The following is a 16,805-nucleotide window of genomic DNA, read 5'->3' as shown; positions in this document are numbered from 1 at the left end:
GAACTCCTGACCTCAGGTGATCCGCCCGCCTTAGCCTCCCAAAGTGCTGGGATTACAGGCATGAGCCACTGTGCTCAGCTTTCTGTAAATGCTTAAGTGAGAAGAATCACAATTCTTATACCAATAAACTCCTTTTGGCTTGAGAAACAGAAGAGCACTCTTGGTACACAACTAGTGGTAACGCTATGGGAACAGAGATAACAGAAGCAGGATCAAGGCCTGGGTGGTACTTCCACCTACCGGACAGAAGCTGCATGACTCTATTTGCAGAGTATTTGCCCCACTTTGTGCTTTTTTTTTGGCAGCTTTACTGTTAAGGATGTTTATAAAGATCATGGCTTTACTGGGTTACAGGGACCTTGAGAGCTCTTCCATCTTTCTTTTGCCCACCAATTAGGATGGCTCCCGAGGTTCTCAAACTGAGGAAAAGGTGGGCAGACATATCTTCCAGGTTGCTTGTCAGATACACACACTTCTCTTCCTATTGAAGGCCTATCTTATTCTCTGAAGATGTTAAATTTCACAATTTGCCTCCATAATTTATTTTTATATTTCTCAACCTTGAGGCAAAATTGCCAATGTTGATAATCTTAGAGATGGAATCCTGACACCGAAAGATCTTTGGAGTATAAAACAAAATAACCTCCCATTTTCCTGTGCATTATTATGCTAGGACAGTCTTTGTTAATCCCCCTTTTTTTTGTATATATTTTATTATTATTATTATTTTTTAGACAGGCTCTGGCTGCCTTGCCCAGGCTGGAGTGCAGTGGCCCAGTCATGGTTCATTGCAGCCTTAATCTCCCCAGGCTCAAGTGATCCTCCCACCTCAGCCTCCCAAATAGCTGGGATTACAGGCATGTGCCACCATGCTTGGCTAATTTTTTTGTTTGTTTGTTTTTTGAGACAGAGTCTTGCTCTGTCGCCCAGGCTGAAGTGCAATGGCACAATTTTGGCTTACCACAACCTCTGCCTCTCGAGTTCAAGTGATTCACGTACCTCAGCCTCCCGAGTAGCTGGGACTACAGGTGCATGCCACCATGCCTGGCTAATTATTTATATTTTTAGTAGGGACAGGGTTTTGCCATGTTGGCCAGGCTGGTCTCCAACTCCTGGACTCAAGCCATCTCCGTGCCTCAGCCTCCCAAAGTGTTGGTACTACAGGCATGAGCCACTGCTCCCAGCTGCACAGTCCTGTCTCCTAATATGATATTCCTTTCCCCTAACGTTCTTTAGTTCTTAAGTGTTCAGAGCTTCAGCCACTATCCAGGGCACCATCAAAGACAAATGCATTGAGGAAACGTAGCAAGAGTCTCCATCCCTGGAAAGACTGGTGTGGCAGGGAGAGTCTAAGGATTAAAGGAGAGATAGGGATATGACTGTGGGACTAATGTGTATTTTCTTCTATTTGGCTGTAGGAACCTGCCCCTCTCCATTGGCATCTCCATGCCCATTGTCACCATCATCTATATCTTGACCAATGTGGCCTATTATACTGTGCTAGACATGAGAGACATCTTGGCCAGTGATGCTGTTGCCGTGGTAAAGGATTTTCACTAGCAGAAGGTTGAGGGTGTCTTGTGGGGTACTGGGTATATTCCGGCTCTTGAAAGTCCTGGAAAGGGGGTAGACAGCCTTGAAAGGAGTTAATTTAGAATACGGGGCTTGCAAGAAGGTCCTGTTACCCCCACTGTGGAAGACAGGTTGGAGTCCTAATAAGGGGAATCTGGGGGCATGCCCATCCATGTCTTTCATCCCTTTTAGATCCTGCTAATGACTCTTCCATTCTTTTCCCTTAGACTTTTGCAGATCAGATATTTGGAATATTTAACTGGATAATTCCACTGTCAGTTGCATTATCCTGTTTTGGTGGCCTCAATGCCTCCATTGTGGCTGCTTCTAGGTAAGAGTGGCATCTTTTGTGGGGGGGTCTATCATCGAAGGGCTACGCAGTGGACAGTAGAACTTACAGGACCCAGCCTTTGATTACTTGTGTTCTCCAACCGATACCACAACCTCTTTCTTCTTGTTTCTAGCAGAAGTCTGCAGTTGTCATTAATCTTAATACTGAGCTCCAGTCTGTATTATCCAAACACTTTTGAAGGAAGGGATGGCAGAGAGGGAGGGCCATGTGGCAGGTGAACCAGGCTGCACTGTGTCCACCAATTTTTTCAGCTTCTCCTATCTTACCTAACATAGGCTTTTCTTTGTGGGCTCAAGAGAAGGCCATCTCCCTGATGCCATCTGCATGATCCATGTTGAGCGGTTCACACCAGTGCCTTCTCTGCTCTTCAATGTAAGTGAGCTCAAAGATGAGACTGAAAGCCAGATTGCGGGGGAACCTTTAGTAACAGCAGAAGCGACTGTTCTAGCTTCCTGAAAGCTCTAAAAGAGATTCCAATAGAAAAACTATTGGTGGATCAGAATGTTCACCATGGGCAAGGCACTATGCTAACTGCTATAGGGAAAATCCAAATGCTCTAAGGAATGGTACACCTCTGCTCTAAGATAAGGCATAAAGTACATGGAATACATTGTAATGATTGATTGCCATGACAGATAGTGATACGGTGTTTAAAAGAAGAAATGATCACTTCCATGGGAGTAGAGGGTGAATGAAGAATTACTTCTAGAAGTGTGTGTGTGTGTCTTAAATCCACCAAAGTGTTCTCAGAAAAAAAAAAGTGCATCTTGATGGCTAAGGCTGCAAATGGTAGAGACTGGCTTTAGGTAGGAGAAATAGCTTCAGAAAATCCTGTGGTAAAGCAGTGTGGGTTTTAATACAGGTTGAGTATCCCTAATCTGAATATCCAAAATCTGAAATGCTCTAAAAATCTGAAACTTTTTGAGTGCTGACCTGACACTCAAAGGAAATGCTCACTGGAGCATTTTGGATTTTCAGAATAGGGATACTCAACATGTAGGAGGAGATAAGAGCTGGTTATTGTAGGTTGGAGCCATTATGGAAAGGGTCCTATGCAAGACTTTTGAGGGATTGTTTCGAGCTTGCTTTATACAGGGTTAACTTGAAGAATGGGTTGGAAAACCAGTTGAGATTACTGACTTATAAGAGAGGGGATAAGGTACTGAAACTAGGGTGTTAAAGGGATTAAAAACAGAAGAGGACCAGGAGACTTTGAGGATTGACGGGGGATGGATTTCTGGGGTATAAAGGGAGCGAAAAGCCTTTGGATTAACAAAGGCCCTGAGAAGAGCTGACTTAGGCTCACGCTTACAGGGTATCATGGCATTGATCTACTTGTGCGTGGAAGACATCTTCCAGCTCATTAACTACTACAGCTTCAGCTACTGGTTCTTTGTGGGGCTTTCTATTGTGGGTCAGCTTTATCTGCGCTGGAAGGAGCCTGATCGACCTCGTCCCCTCAAGGTAAGGCAACTCCATCCTACCTCTGCTCCATCTGAAACAGCTAGAGTTGCTGCTACAGGGGGCTATTACAAGACACTTTATTTAGAAACCTTTGCCTGGGACTTGATGGTTAGTAATGTGTTGAAATTAAAGGTATGGAAAGAAGGCTCAGCGTGCTAATCCTTATGGGAGGTGGGGTCATTTCAGCTGTTAAGAATCCTGAGTTGTCCACCCCAGTTATGTTTCCTGTGCCCTTAGCTCAGCGTTTTCTTCCCGATTGTCTTCTGCCTCTGCACCATCTTCCTGGTGGCTGTTCCACTTTACAGTGATACTATCAACTCCCTCATTGGCATTGCCATTGCCCTCTCAGGCCTGCCCTTTTACCTCCTCATCGTCAGAGTGCCAGAACATAAGCGACCGCTTTACCTCCGAAGGATCGTGGGTAAGCCGTGCATCCTTAAGTCCGCTCAGCTATTGTAGAGCTTGGTTTTTGCCTTTTTCTGTAAATCTAGCCTCCAAAGACATCTTTGCCTTAGCCCCTTCTTATGAACCCTTCGGCTTAATGGAATCACTCCCCTCAGGCCGAGTTCCATTCAATGACACTTGAACTCAGCCCAGTTGACCTCTTCTCAATTCCAACTCAAAGTTCTCTTTGTAGGGTCTGCCACAAGGTACCTCCAGGTCCTGTGTATGTCAGTTGCTGCAGAAATGGATTTGGAAGATGGAGGAGAGATGCCCAAGCAACAGGATCCCAAGTCTAACTAGACACCATCTGGAATCCTGATGTGGAAAGCAGGGGTTTCTGGTCTACTGGCTAGAGCTAAGGAAGTTGAAAAGGAAAGCTCACTTCTTTGGAGGCACCTGTCCAGAAGCCTGGCCCAGGCAGCTGCAACCTTTGAACTTACTTTTTGAAATGAAAAGTAATTTATTTGTTTTGCTACATACTGTTCCAGACTTTTAAAGGGGACAATAAAGGAGACTGTGGGGAAGAGCATGTCAGGTGTGGGCTTGGTTGTTTTAGAAGCACCTGAGTGTGCCTACCTACTCCTCTTTTAAAAGGGCCCACAATGCTCCCATTTCCTGTCTCCTTTAGAGAGACATGAAACTATCACAGGTGCTGGATGACAATAAAAGGTTATGTTCCTAAAGTCTGAGTGGCTTCATTTTATATAGTATCTCTAGGACAGCTCCCATTAGCCTAGAAACACAAAGACTAAAATCAATCTTATGCTTTAAAGTATATCCATCTTTTCTCTCTCAAGCTAGCTGCTGAAGGCTGACAAACCAGGCTCTACACAAAGGCAGACAACGGAACACTTAAACTGCTCTAGTGAAATGCTGGATTGTTACATAAAAATGACATGAACTTCCTTTTTGAGACAGGATCTTGCTCTGTAGCCAAGGCTGGAGTACAGCAGCATGATCTTGGCTCATTGCAGCCTCAACCTCCTGGGCTTAAGCTGTCCTCCCACCTCAGCCTCCCAGGTAGCTGGGACTATGGGCAAGCACCACCATGCTCAGCTAACTTTTTAGCAGAGACGAGGTCTCGCCATGTTGCCCAGGCTGGTCTCAAATTCCTGGACTCAAGTGATCTACCCTCCTCAGCCTCCCAAAGTGCGGAGATTATAGGTGTGAGCCACTTTGCCCAGCCTGGAACTTTCATTCTTAATTATTACTAAGAATTTGCACACATCTACTTCTTGAAATTTTTAAAGTAATCTTGGGATCAAGAAGTGCGGTTACTATATTTAGACACAATCTCAACATTCAACTTATCAGCCACACCTCTAGACTGCAATCCAAATGTGCATAGAACAACACATGCATGGGTTGGAAGTTTAAACTGTTTTTTTTTTTTTTTTTTTTTTGAGAAGGAGTCTCACTCTCTTGCCCAGGATGGAGTGCAGTGGCGCAATCTCGGCTCACTGCAAGCTCTGCCTCCCGGGTTCACGCCATTCTTCTGCCTCAGCCTCCCGAGTAGCTGGGACTACAGGCACCCGCCACCATGCCCGGCTAATTTTTTGTATTTTTTTTTTAGTAGAGACGGGGTTTCACCATGTTAGCCAGGATGGTCTCGATCTGCTGACCTCATGATCCGCCCGCCTCGGCCTCCCAAAAGTGCTGGGATTACAGGCGTGAGCCACCGCACCCGGCCTCTTTTTTTTTTTGAGACAGAATCTCACTCTGTTGCCCAGGCTGGAGTGCAATGGCTTGATCTTGGTTTACTGCAACCTCTGCCTGCCAGGTTCAAGTGATTCTCCTGCCTCAACTGCTCAAGTAGCTGGAACTACAGGTGCGCATCACCACAACTGGCTAATTTTTGTATTTTTAGTAGAGACAGGGTTTCACTATGTTGGCCAGGCTGGTCTCAAACTCCTGACCTCAGGCGATCCACCTGCCTCAGCCTCCCAAAGTGCTGGGATTACAGGCGTGAGCAACCATGCCTGGGTGGAAGTTTAAACCCTTAATGCCAGGTTAAAACATTATATTTTCCAAGGCCATGGGCCAGCAAAAGCAATCATGACCCACTCTATTATTCAGTTTTCTTTTTTTTTGAGACAGTCTCCCTCTATTGCCCAGGCTGGAGTGCGGTGGTGCGATCTTGGCTCACTGCAACCTCTGCCTCCCAGGTTCAAGCAATTCTCCTGCCTCAGCCTCCCGAGTAGCTGGGACTACAGGTGTGCACCACCACGTGTGGTGTTTTTGTAAAACAGTAGAGATGGGGTTTCCCCATGTTGGCCAGGCTGGTCTCAAACTCCTGACCTCAGGTGACCCGCCCACCTCGGCCTCCCAAAATGCTGGGTATTCTTCAGTTTCTGAAGCACACACTCATTTCCCTGTTCAATAAGTCTCAGGAAGCAGCATGTAGTACAGAGGTTTACTAACTCTGTGAATGGGAAGATCACTTGGCTACCCAGTGCTCTCTTATAAACATTGAGTATAAGAGTGTTTCATGAAATCCGTTTTTAAAATGAACATCTCTGTGTGCCACAGTTCCTAGGACTGGGGCAAGGACACAGTGTGAAGTCTTGTTTTGAGGATGAGTCTCTGAAGAGACAGAGTTCCTGCCAGAATGCACACGGAACGTAAGTCAGCCAAGCGTGTCCTGCCAGGGATACTTTGACTTTGGTTTGCTGCTGCTGCTAGGGATATTGGGAGGGTTATTCTTTCCAGGTTGTAGGAGAGGGTTGTGGGTAAAGGTCTGTCGTAAGGGACCTGAGGGGAGAAGAGAAAACAAAGTTCAACGAAGAACAGAAAGGAAGAAACAAAAGACAGAATTTGGCCTGAAAGGACTATTTACCCCGGGCTGCTAGCTCCAACTGATTCTGCATGCGTTGTTCACGCTCTCGCAGCTGACGCGTCATTTCAGCATTTTTCCAGCCTGTGTAAAGAGAAGCAAGAGAGTCAGTTGCATTCCTATTTTTAGACCCCTTTCCCTAGTCCTGTTTCACAGAGGATGAGCCCTTACCTTTTTTGAAGCTCTCTAGGAAGCCTTCCCGTGGAGGTAATTTGTCAGGGCCATGTACAACACGCTGGGGGATTTTAAGTACAGTGCGTACTGCTGGAATCCGGAGACAGGATACTTGGGCCAGGGAAAACAAATTGGAGGAGAGCCAGTACATAAACACTGCCTGGGTGAGAACACAGAGAAGGGACTCAGAAGCTGTATCCCTGGTCAGCTTGCTAGGTGGCTAGGCTAGGCGGAAGGCCTTGGAGCCAGCCTATAAGGCATTACATACCGTGGGGAAATGCATGGTTATGGGCAAGGTTATCAGGGGCATCACTCTGATCACATTTCTCATCCACTGAAGGTCAGAACTTTGCACACCTGTCTCAGCACCTAGCTGCCAAAAGAAGTGGGGTGGAAAAGTTGGGAAAGCTGTCAGTTTCAGTGAATCTGTCTCTAATCTCTTACCCATCAACTCTTTCTCCAGCAAGTGAAGGATGACCATTCTGTACAACTACTTTACCCTCCAATCCCAGTTCACTTTGCAGGCCTGGCACTTGGCCAATCTGGGCTTACCTCAAGGACAGCCCACATTGTAGCAGTGACTGCCAGTGGTAATATGTAGATGGGATCGGATACCGTGAGATCCTGGAACCACCAGAGGCCACCTGTCTGCAGGCTGGGCACAGGAAGGTTGGCCATCTCTCTCAAAGCAATGAAGAAGGAGATGAAGATTGGGGCCTGTTACACAAGATAAACAGTGTCAGCATGCTTTACCAGAGGGAACATTTTCATCACCCCACTACTGAAAGCCATGTATAATCCACCACCACCTGTTTTTTGGGGGACCTGGGGCACATGAAACAGAGAGGAAATTTGATGGGTACTGGATGAAATAAGGAAGGAAATGTTTTTGCTCACCTGAGTCACAGGGAGAATGAGAGGTTTAAAGAGTTTAATACCATGTTTTTTCTCGTAAAATGCCATCTCCGAGGAAGCCTTGTAATCTGTGAGGTGAGGGGAAATTAATGGTTGGGGTAACAGTTATATCAGTGGAGGTGAACATCCTCATCATCTACCCAGCCTGTGAAATTTCTAACCAACCCTCGCCGACTGGGAGTATTAGGCCCAAGAAACAGATAAACCTTTAGAACTCTGCCGACTGTGGCAACTTCTGATTTACATTGTTCCTTTCCCCCAGCAGAATGTAAGGAAAAGTGCAAATGTGGTCTTCTCCCACGCTCATTCTGCAACTGACTCACACTCAGTATGGTCTCCCGCCAACTTGGCCTCTCTGATTCGACTGGAAAACTTCTGGATCTCTGGCAAGTGATTGTGGATCCTGGCTGCCTCTCGCTGGCCCGTCACGATGAGAGGAAATATCAGGCAGCGGGCAAAGACTGTACCTGGAAAATACAAACTAGGATTGGAGTGAAATTAAAGCAGTTCTGCAGCAAGAACGTTGAAGGTTTTTAGGTCCTTACGAAAGGGTCTTATTCTTGCCTTGTCCATTCTGTGACTCATGCCTAAGAGGCCCAGAAATAAGGTCAGGGGTATGAATTAGTTGCTTTAAGCCTCAGTTCTCTGATTTGGCACCACAAAAGTATGGCATTAACTTCTCTAAGCAGATGATTAGGAATCCTGTTTGATTCCTCAAACAAAAAGCTGACAGGAGCACTTTTCTAGATCAATAGCTTCCAAACTTTTCTGTGATCAAAAGAGCCTCCCCCTGCTCCATCAAACTGTAAATGTAGCCCCAATGTACAAAAAAAAAAAAAAAAAAAAGCTGCCCTGAGCAAGGGAAAAGCCTGGCCGCAGAATTGCTTATGTGGTGGCCTTCCCCTTGCTCAGAGATCCCTTTACAAAACTCTGGGGCTTCCAGGAATGAAGTTTGGAAGCCATTGTTCTAGAAATCCCTGGAGTAGGAAATAATCTGGTGGCCTACCGCTTTAGCTCCTTCATATTTTTTTTCTCACACTTCATGTTTCCTGGTCATTCCAACAAATATGAGACTAGGTTATAGGTTTAGCTTTATCAACATTATGATGAATGATACAGAGTAGAAAGAGAAGGGAGCTAAGGATAGAACCCAGACTACTGGCACTGAAGCGGTAGGTAAGATAATTTGGAGATGTGAAAGTATGGTCAGAAAGATAGGGAGAAAAATCAGGAAAGGTTATCATAAAAGCCAAAGGATTGACTTTATTTTTTATTTTTTTTGAATGGAGTCTTGCTCTGTTGCTCAGGCTGGAGTGCAGTGGTGCGATCTTGGCTCACTTCAACCTCTGCTTCCCAGGTTCAAGCGACTCTCCAGCCTCAGCCTCCTGAATAGCTTGGACTACAGGCGCCCGCCACCATGCCTCGCTAATTTTTGTATTTCTAGTAGGGACGGGGTTTCACCATATTGGCCAGGCTGGTCTCAAACTCCTGACCTTGTGATCTGCCTGCCTCGGCCTCCCAAAGTGCTGGGATTACAAGCGTGAGCCACCATGCCTGGGAAAGGATTGATTTTAAGGTCTAAAGTGTCTAACGCAGAAAGACCAAGTATAATAAAAGTGGGTTTAGCAATTATGTTACTGGCAGTTTGAATGAGGTGGTATGAGTAAAAGCCAGACGGCTGAGGGAGTAAATGGAAAGAAGTAGGCTAATTGGATGCAGAGCAATCTTTTAAGTAATAGCTATCAAAAGAATGAAACCCAGTCATCTGTGACAACGTGGATGAAACTGGAGATCACTATGTTAAGTGAAATAAGGCAAGCACAGAAAGACGAACATTGCCATGTTCTCACTTATTTGTGAGATCTAGAAATCAAAACAAATGAAATCATGGGCAAAGAGTGGAAGGAAGGTTACCAGAGGCTGGGAAGGGTAGTCAGGTTGGGAATAGTTAATGGGTAAAAAAAAATTAGAAAGAATAAGATCTACGATTTGATTGCACAACAGGGTAACTATAGTCAATAATAATATTTTTAAATAAAGAATGTAAAAATTAGCCAGGTGTGGTGGCACACCTGTAGTCCCAGCTACTTGAGAGGCTGAGACATGAGAATCGCTTGAACCTGAGAGGTGGAGGTTGCAGTGAGCTGAGACTGCGCCACTGCACTCCAGCCTGGGTGACAGAGCAAGACTCCGTTTAAAAAATAAATAAATAAATAAAATAAAAAGTGTAATTGGATTGTTTGTAACTTAAAGGATAAATGCTTGAGGGGATGGATATCTCATTCTCCATAATGTGATTATTACACCTTGCATGCCTGTATCAAAACATCTCATGTAGCCCATAAATATATACACCTACTAGGTACCCACAAAAATTAACAACAACAACAAAATAAGTAACAGCCATCAAAGGAAGAAGAAAGATAGGGTAGTAGGTGAAGGGGAACTAAGGATGAAGGGAAGAAATCTTCCCCCAGGTAACACATGGGTCTGAGTGAGCATGTTTACATGTTCAGGGTAGGGCAGTAAGGAGGGAAATGTTGAAGACACAGGGGAGAGAAGAGATAATTGATGGAGCAACGTGGCAGAGAGACACATAATTCAAAGCAGAGTTTTAGCTTTACAAAAGCAATGCGAGTGGCTTCCCAATTTAGGGGTTTAAGTGCCTGACCTGAATCTCTGTTCTAAACCAGGATAGCTTCATGACTGTTAATAAGGTACCCTGACTCTAACCCCATGTTTGTATTCAAATATCTATACTTCTTGAATCCCAGATGATCTGGTGGTTTTGTAATGCTCTTTAAGAAATATAGGCAGAGTGCATCTAGGTATCATGAACCTCTATCGCTCATTTGAAATCATCTGCTCTTCTGAACCCAGAGCTTCTGCAACTACTTCCTGAATCCATTCAAAGAACTGCCATCTATGAGGTTCTATCCCTAACCCATGGCCAGGGTATATTCCCCTTACATGCAGCAATGGCCCCCCACCAAGGTAGGCCCAGGTCAACATGCATAAATTCCAGTAAATTCTGGATCAGTCCCACTGGGGTGTATGACCCCAGCCCCAGTTCAGCGAAGCTCTGCTCTGCAGCAGCTTGGACAACATCTGCAGTCTCTCCAGAAGCCACCTCAGGTACTGCTGTGGGTGAGGGAGTTGCAGCAACAACAGGAGGGGCCTGAACCTGTGTGAAAGAAAGCCTTGTATGATATTTATTCACTAGTGAACACAAAGAAAGTGAGACCTTCTTATAATAACCAGTACTGGGTTCTGTTCTATTTCTTGTTCTTCCAGGTTAGCCTACTGTCCGCAGAATTCAAGCTTAAAAAAGACATCTCATTTTTATCAACAGGTAGGAAGAGAAGTCACTTTGAGTAAGATTCCATGACTTCCCTTCATGCTGGGAAGTTATTTCTTTTATCACTGTTTCCCAAACTTCAGCCATATGAATACTACTATCCTGATTTTTGCCATATATTAACATGAAACAATTGCTTTTCTTTAAAACAGCTCAGCAAACCAAATATAACATCTCTCCTGTTGTACTTACAATCATTTCCCCACTGAATTGAAAATCCAACCCAAGCAGAGGTGCTATCATTTTGGAGAGCTGTGTGGGGCGTAGACAAGAACTCTGCTCCATATTCCCCCTGCTCCCAAACAAAACAAAATATGAAGCCAACCAGGAAACACCACTCCTAATACTGCAGGAACGAAAGGCCTCTTACCTGGACTTCTGCAAACGAGATGGCAGAGGTACTGAGGCTGCGGGGGCCAGAAGCCGCAAGGAAGAGGTAGTGTGGGCGACAGCAGCACCGGGCTGCTGGGAATAGGAGCCGTGCGGTCAGCAGTTTCCCGAGCCATTGCGAGGACCCTGCGACGCTGTGGACCTGAGCGTGTAAAAGGATGATGGAGCCCCTTTACCCGGAGCAGAAGTCCTCGCGTGGGGGCAAAGGGAATTCATTATGCTAACTCCCCAAGAAGCAAGCAGCCCGGCCACTACAGGTGAGGACATTGCTATCACCGCGTGCAGACCGCTAGCCCGAAGGCATGCAGCTGGTGGTGCCTGCAGAGCGAAGCTCGAACGTGGGTTCCCCGCATCTCAGTTATCGCAGACCCACATCGGAGGGCCCTGAGAACGAGGCCGAGGTGCTTTCGCCAGGGGCGAAGCCAATTCCAGAAGCTGACAAGGGGCTGCTAGGCCCACAGTGTCGGGGACTAACCCTGGCGCGTCCTCACGTGACCCGAGGTCATGACATTCAGGTACCGGTGAGCAGGTCAGCATCCGCTCACACCCCTAGCACGAGCTGTCCTAGGGCCTGGTTCACTGGGTCAGGGCAGCATCCCGGTGCTCAGCCCCGGGGCATCCTTACCCGACGCCCGGACTGTAGCAGGCGCAGAAGCTCCCGGCGTCCGCACATCAGTCCCATCGCCATTTTGCCCGGAAGAGGACTTGCTTTTGCGCCTGCGCATTAAGAACCACAACCCCCCGAGAGGAAGCGCTTTTGGAAGCGGGCATGAAGCCAGAGTTGTCGCCGCAGATCAGGAGGTAAAAGAGAACGGAGCTTGGCGGCCATATTTGAAGTGGGTAAAAATCTGTAAAGCCACGTTACCATGAGCACGCAGAGAGCCTTTTCTGGAGATTGAAAGGAAGTTGAAGAGCTGGGTTAGCTATCATCGTAAGCTATCATCGTTAATGATGGCGTAAACCTGGGTAATTTTCCTCTAATGTCGCGATTGTCCTCTGATTTGTCTGTTTAAAAATAGCCTCAGAAAAGTCTTGGCTGTACTTGCAGAGGATTTTTCCCACTCAATGATGTTCGATTCTTTTGATTCTTATTGCTAGGTAATATTGTAATCGCAGGTCCAATGAAATTTGAGGGTAGTCTAGAGTCTGACAGAGATTAAGAGAAGGCAGCTTCTAGGAAATATTTTCCTCCCAGATAAAAAGACAAAGCTTCCAGAGGAGACTTCACCTTTCCATTTTTTCTTCTGTAAGTGGGGTGGTGTGAGGACTGACCATGAGGGGACAAGTTTCGAGATGAAAAGCCCACATGCAGGCCGGGCGCGGTGGCTCAGGCCTGTAATCCCAGCACTTTGGGAGGCCGAGGCGGGTGGATCATGAGGTCAAGAGATCGAGACCATCCTGGCCAACATGGTGAAACCCCGTCTCTACTAAAAATGCAAAAATTAGCCGGGCGTGGTGGCGGGCGCCTGTCATCCCAACTACTCGGGAGGCTGAGGCAGGAGAATCACTTGAACCCGGGAGGCAGAGGTTGCAGTAAGCCAGGATTGTGCCACTGCACTCCAGCCTGGTGACGGAGTCAGAGCGAGACTCTGTCTCAAAAAAAAAAAAAAAAAGAAAAACTCACGTGCTGAAGATGGTTGAGGGCAAAGATAGAAAACACCCAAATACTTGATGATATCATTGAGCTGCTGTACCATGTTTGGAACTGCCTATTTCCAGACTTTGTTGTGTAAGATAATTAAAGGTCTTGGACGGGTGCAGTGGCTCATGCCTGTAATCTCATCACTTTGGGAGGCTGAGGTGGGTGGATCACTAGGTTAAGAGATCGAGACCAGCCTGGCCAACATGGTGAAATCCTGTCTCTATTAAAAATACAAAAAACAAAAAACCAAAATAACTAGCCAGGCGTGGTGGTGCGTACCTGTAGTCCCAGCTACTAGGGAGGCTGAGGCAGGAGAATCACTTGAATCCCGGAGGTGGAGGTTGCAGTGAGCCAAGGTGGAGCCACTGCACTCCAGCCTGGGCGACACACCATCTCCAAAAAAAAAAAAAAAAAAAAGATAATTAAAGGTCTTTACCGTTTAGACTCTAAGTCTGTTGCTTGGGTGTTCTGTTTCTTGAAGTTAAAAGCATTCATCTCCAGGGAAAAAGGTTACTGCTCAGAAAGGTGGAGCTGATTATGTTTGAACCCTTACGAAGTCTTAATATGCAGATTACTTTCTAAACAGCAAACTATAGTTTCAGAAAGATACAATAACCTGAAATTATTTCAGTGACTGCTAATTTGGGACGATTATGAATGTACCTGACAGATACGGCAAAAATAGGAGGCAAAGAAATATAATACTGATTTAGTAATAATTAGTGGTATGAGCTAACACTTGCATATGTTGGATGCTATTGTAAACATCAATAGATTTTTGATATGGAAACTTACTGATTTTTTTTGAGATTACTTTTAAAACTCAATACAATTAGAAGTAATTACAAATATACAGCTACAGAGCACTTGGCAGGGTGACTATCTTATGGTACACTGCTACTTTGGTGGCCCCAAATGAACCAGGCTTCCCAATATTTGCACCTTTAGGAGTTCTCTTCTCTTGAGTCTGATTGGCCCTGTAACTTGCTTTAATCAATAGTAGAATGCGTTGGAAGTGATGTTATGCTAGTTTGGGACTATGCCTTAAGAAGGCCTGATAGCTTATGCTTTTGCATTCAGGGGGAAGCCAGCTACTGTGTTAGAAGTTTGACTTCTCAGACTTACTGCCTGTGAAAAGCCCAACCAACCACGTGAAGAACTGAGGTTTGGGCCAACAGCCTCAGTTGAACCCCCAGCCAGCAGTCAACACCAACTTTTGCCAGCCATGTGAAGAAGGCCATTTAAAAAGTGGATTCTGCAGGCCACTGGAGCCACCTCAGGTGACTTCCTGTGGAGCAAAGAAAGGCTATTTGAGCCCACATTGCAAAATTACAAGCAAATAAATAAAATTATTGTGGTTTTAAGCCACTAAGTTGTTGTTCAATAATAGCTGAAATGTACAGGCAAACTTGGAAGATACTGTGGGTTGGGTTCCAGACCACTACAATAAAGCCAATATCATAATAAAGTGAGTCACAGGGATTTTTTTGTTTTGCAGTGCATTTAAAAGTTATGTTGGGCCGGCATGGTGGCTCAGGCCTGTAATCTCTGCACTTTGGGAGGCTGAGGCAGGTGGATTGCTTGAGCTCAGGAGTTTGAGACCAACCTGGGTAACATGGTAAGACCCCATCTCTTAAAAAAAAAAAATACTAGGCTGGGTGCGGTGGCTCATGCCTGTAATCCCAGCACTTTGGGAGGCCGAGGTGGGCGGATCACTTGAGGTCAGGAGTTTGAGACCAGCCTGGCCAACATGGTGAAACCCATCTTTATTAAAAATACAAAAATTAGCCAAGCGTGGTGGTGAGCACCTGTAATCCCAGCTACTTGGGAGGTTGAGACAGAAGAATTGCTTGAACCCGGGAGGTGGAGGTTGCAGTGAGCAGAGACTGTGCCATTGCACTCCAGCCTGGGCAACAAGAGCAAAACTCCGTTTCAAAAAAAAAAAAAGAAAAAGTTATGTTTACACTATACTGCAGTCTCTTAAGTGTGCAATAACATGTTTAAAAAAACAGTGTACATACCTTAATTTGAAAATATTTTATTGCTTAAAAATGTTGATGATCATCTGAGCCTTCAGCAAGTCATATTTTTACTGGTGGAGGGTCTTGCCTTGATGTTTGTTGACTATCAGGGTGGTGGTTGCTGAAGGTTGGGGTGGCCTAAAATAAGACAATGAAGTTTGCTGCATCAATTGACTGTGCCTTTCATGAAAGATTTCTCTATAGCATGTGATGCTGTTTGATAGGATTTTACCCACGGTAGAACTTCTTTCAAAATTGGAGTTAGTCATCTCAAACCCTGCTGCTGCTTTGTCAATTAAGTTTATATGATATTTTAAATCTTTTATTGTCATTTCAACAATGTTCATAGCATCTTCACCAGGAGTAGATTTCATCTCAAGAAACCACTTTCTTTGTTTGTCTAGAAGAAGCAACTCCTCATCTGTTAAAGTTTTATCATGAGATTGTAGCAATTCAGTCACATCTTCAGACTCCACTTCCAATTCTAGTTCTCTTGCTATTTCTACCACATCTGCAGTTACATCCCTCCATGAGGTCTTAGACTCCTCAACATCAACCATGAGGGTTGGAATCAACCTTCTAAACTTCTGTTAATGTTGATATTTTCACCTCCTCCCATGAATCACAAATGCTGTTAATGGCATCTAGAATGGTGAATCCTTTCCAAAAGGTTTTCAATTGACTTTGTCCAGATCCATCATAGGAATTGCTATCTATGGCCACCATAGCTTTACAAAATATATTTCTTTTTTTTTGAGATGGAATCTCACTCAGTCACCCAGGCTAGAGTGCAATGGCGCGATCTCAGCTCACTGCAAGCTCCGCCTCCCGGGTTCATGCCATTCTCTGGCCTCAGCCTCCCGATTAGCTGGGACTACAGGTGCCTACCACCACGCCCGGCTAATTTTTTTTATATTTTTAGTAGAGACGGGGTTTCACCTTGTTGGCCAGGATGGTCTCGATCTCCTGACCTTGTGATCCACCCATCTCGGCCTCCCAAAGTGCTGGGATTACAGGAGTGAGCCACCGTGCCCGGCCTACAAAATATATTTCTTAAATAATAGGCTTGAAAGTCAAAAGTACTTCTTGATCCACTGGCTATGGAAAAGATTTTGTGTTAGCAGGCATGAAAACAACATTAATCTCCTTGTACATCTCGATCAGAGCTATAGGGTGACAAGGTGCACTATCAATGATCAGTAATTTTTTTTTTTAATGGAGACAGTCTTGCTGTGTTGCCTAGACTGGTCTCGAACTCCTGGCCTCAAGTGATTTTCCTGCCTTGGCCTCCTTAAATATTGGGGTTACAGGCATGAGCCACTGTGCCCAGCCTGCAATAATATTTTGATAGGAATCTTTTTTTCTGAGGGTAGGTATCAATAGTGAGCTTAAAATATTCAGCAAACTGTGGGTAAACAGATATGCTGTCATCCAGGCTTTGTTGTTCCCTTTATAGGACACAGGCAGAGTAGATTTTGCATATTTTTTTTCTTTTTTAAGAGACAAGATCTCTCTCTTGCCCAGACTGGAACGCAGTGGTGTGATCATGGCTCACTGTAGCCTTGACCTCCCAGGTTCAAGTGATCTTCCTGCCTCAGGTTCCTGAGTAGCTGAGACTACAGGTGAAACTAATTTTTGTG

The 16,805-nt window shown here is 45.3% G+C and overlaps 2 protein-coding genes across 9 annotated transcripts in view; one reads left to right on the top strand and one right to left on the bottom strand.

The window, feature by feature from the left end:
• SLC7A7 (solute carrier family 7 member 7) overlaps positions 1-4,549 on the top strand; it is a 54,638-nt gene extending 50,089 nt beyond the window's left edge. For 7 of the 8 annotated variants that reach the window (XM_058429625.1, XM_058429623.1, XM_058429624.1 and 4 more), the window contains 6 exons: positions 1,419-1,542; positions 1,800-1,903; positions 2,200-2,296; positions 3,239-3,388; positions 3,626-3,809; positions 4,026-4,549. In XM_058429625.1, the coding sequence (XP_058285608.1) occupies positions 1,419-1,542; positions 1,800-1,903; positions 2,200-2,296; positions 3,239-3,388; positions 3,626-3,809; positions 4,026-4,132 (766 nt within the window). In that variant the 3' untranslated portion in view covers positions 4,133-4,549. Of the gene's footprint in view, positions 1-1,418; positions 1,543-1,799; positions 1,904-2,199; positions 2,297-3,238; positions 3,389-3,625; positions 3,810-4,025 lie in introns of those variants that run through there. The other variant, XM_032179917.2, reaches the window with a different exon arrangement.
• Positions 4,550-6,231: 1,682 nt separating this feature from the next.
• On the bottom strand, positions 6,232-12,230 carry OXA1L (OXA1L mitochondrial inner membrane protein). Its single transcript, XM_032179918.1, has 10 exons — positions 12,128-12,230; positions 11,483-11,644; positions 10,725-10,938; positions 8,078-8,221; positions 7,737-7,822; positions 7,392-7,556; positions 7,108-7,212; positions 6,837-6,999; positions 6,669-6,749; positions 6,232-6,583 (listed from the first exon to the last, which is right to left on the bottom strand). Exons 1-10 carry the CDS (start codon positions 12,188-12,190, stop codon positions 6,459-6,461), a joined length of 1,308 nt encoding a protein of 435 aa, XP_032035809.1. The 5' UTR covers positions 12,191-12,230; the 3' UTR covers positions 6,232-6,458.
• Between the last annotated feature and the right edge of the window lie 4,575 nt (positions 12,231-16,805).

This window comes from Hylobates moloch, unplaced genomic scaffold, assembly GCF_009828535.3.
Source record: "Hylobates moloch isolate HMO894 unplaced genomic scaffold, HMol_V3 SCAFFOLD_16, whole genome shotgun sequence".
In the NCBI taxonomy this organism is placed as follows: Eukaryota; Metazoa; Chordata; class Mammalia; order Primates; family Hylobatidae; genus Hylobates; species Hylobates moloch.
This window is presented reverse-complemented; position numbering and strand designations above follow the sequence as displayed.

Coding starts and splice junctions, on each gene's coding strand:
- OXA1L (XM_032179918.1), bottom strand. CDS start 12,190: ATGGCGATGGGACTGATGTGCGGACGCCGGGAGCTTCTGCGCCTGCTA. Junction 11,645..12,127: donor TGCTACAGTCCGGGCGTCGG/GTAAGGATGCCC, acceptor TTACACGCTCAG/GTCCACAGCGTCGCAGGGTC. Junction 7,557..7,736: donor TCATTCTCCCTGTGACTCAG/GTGAGCAAAAAC, acceptor CTTGTGTAACAG/GCCCCAATCTTCATCTCCTT.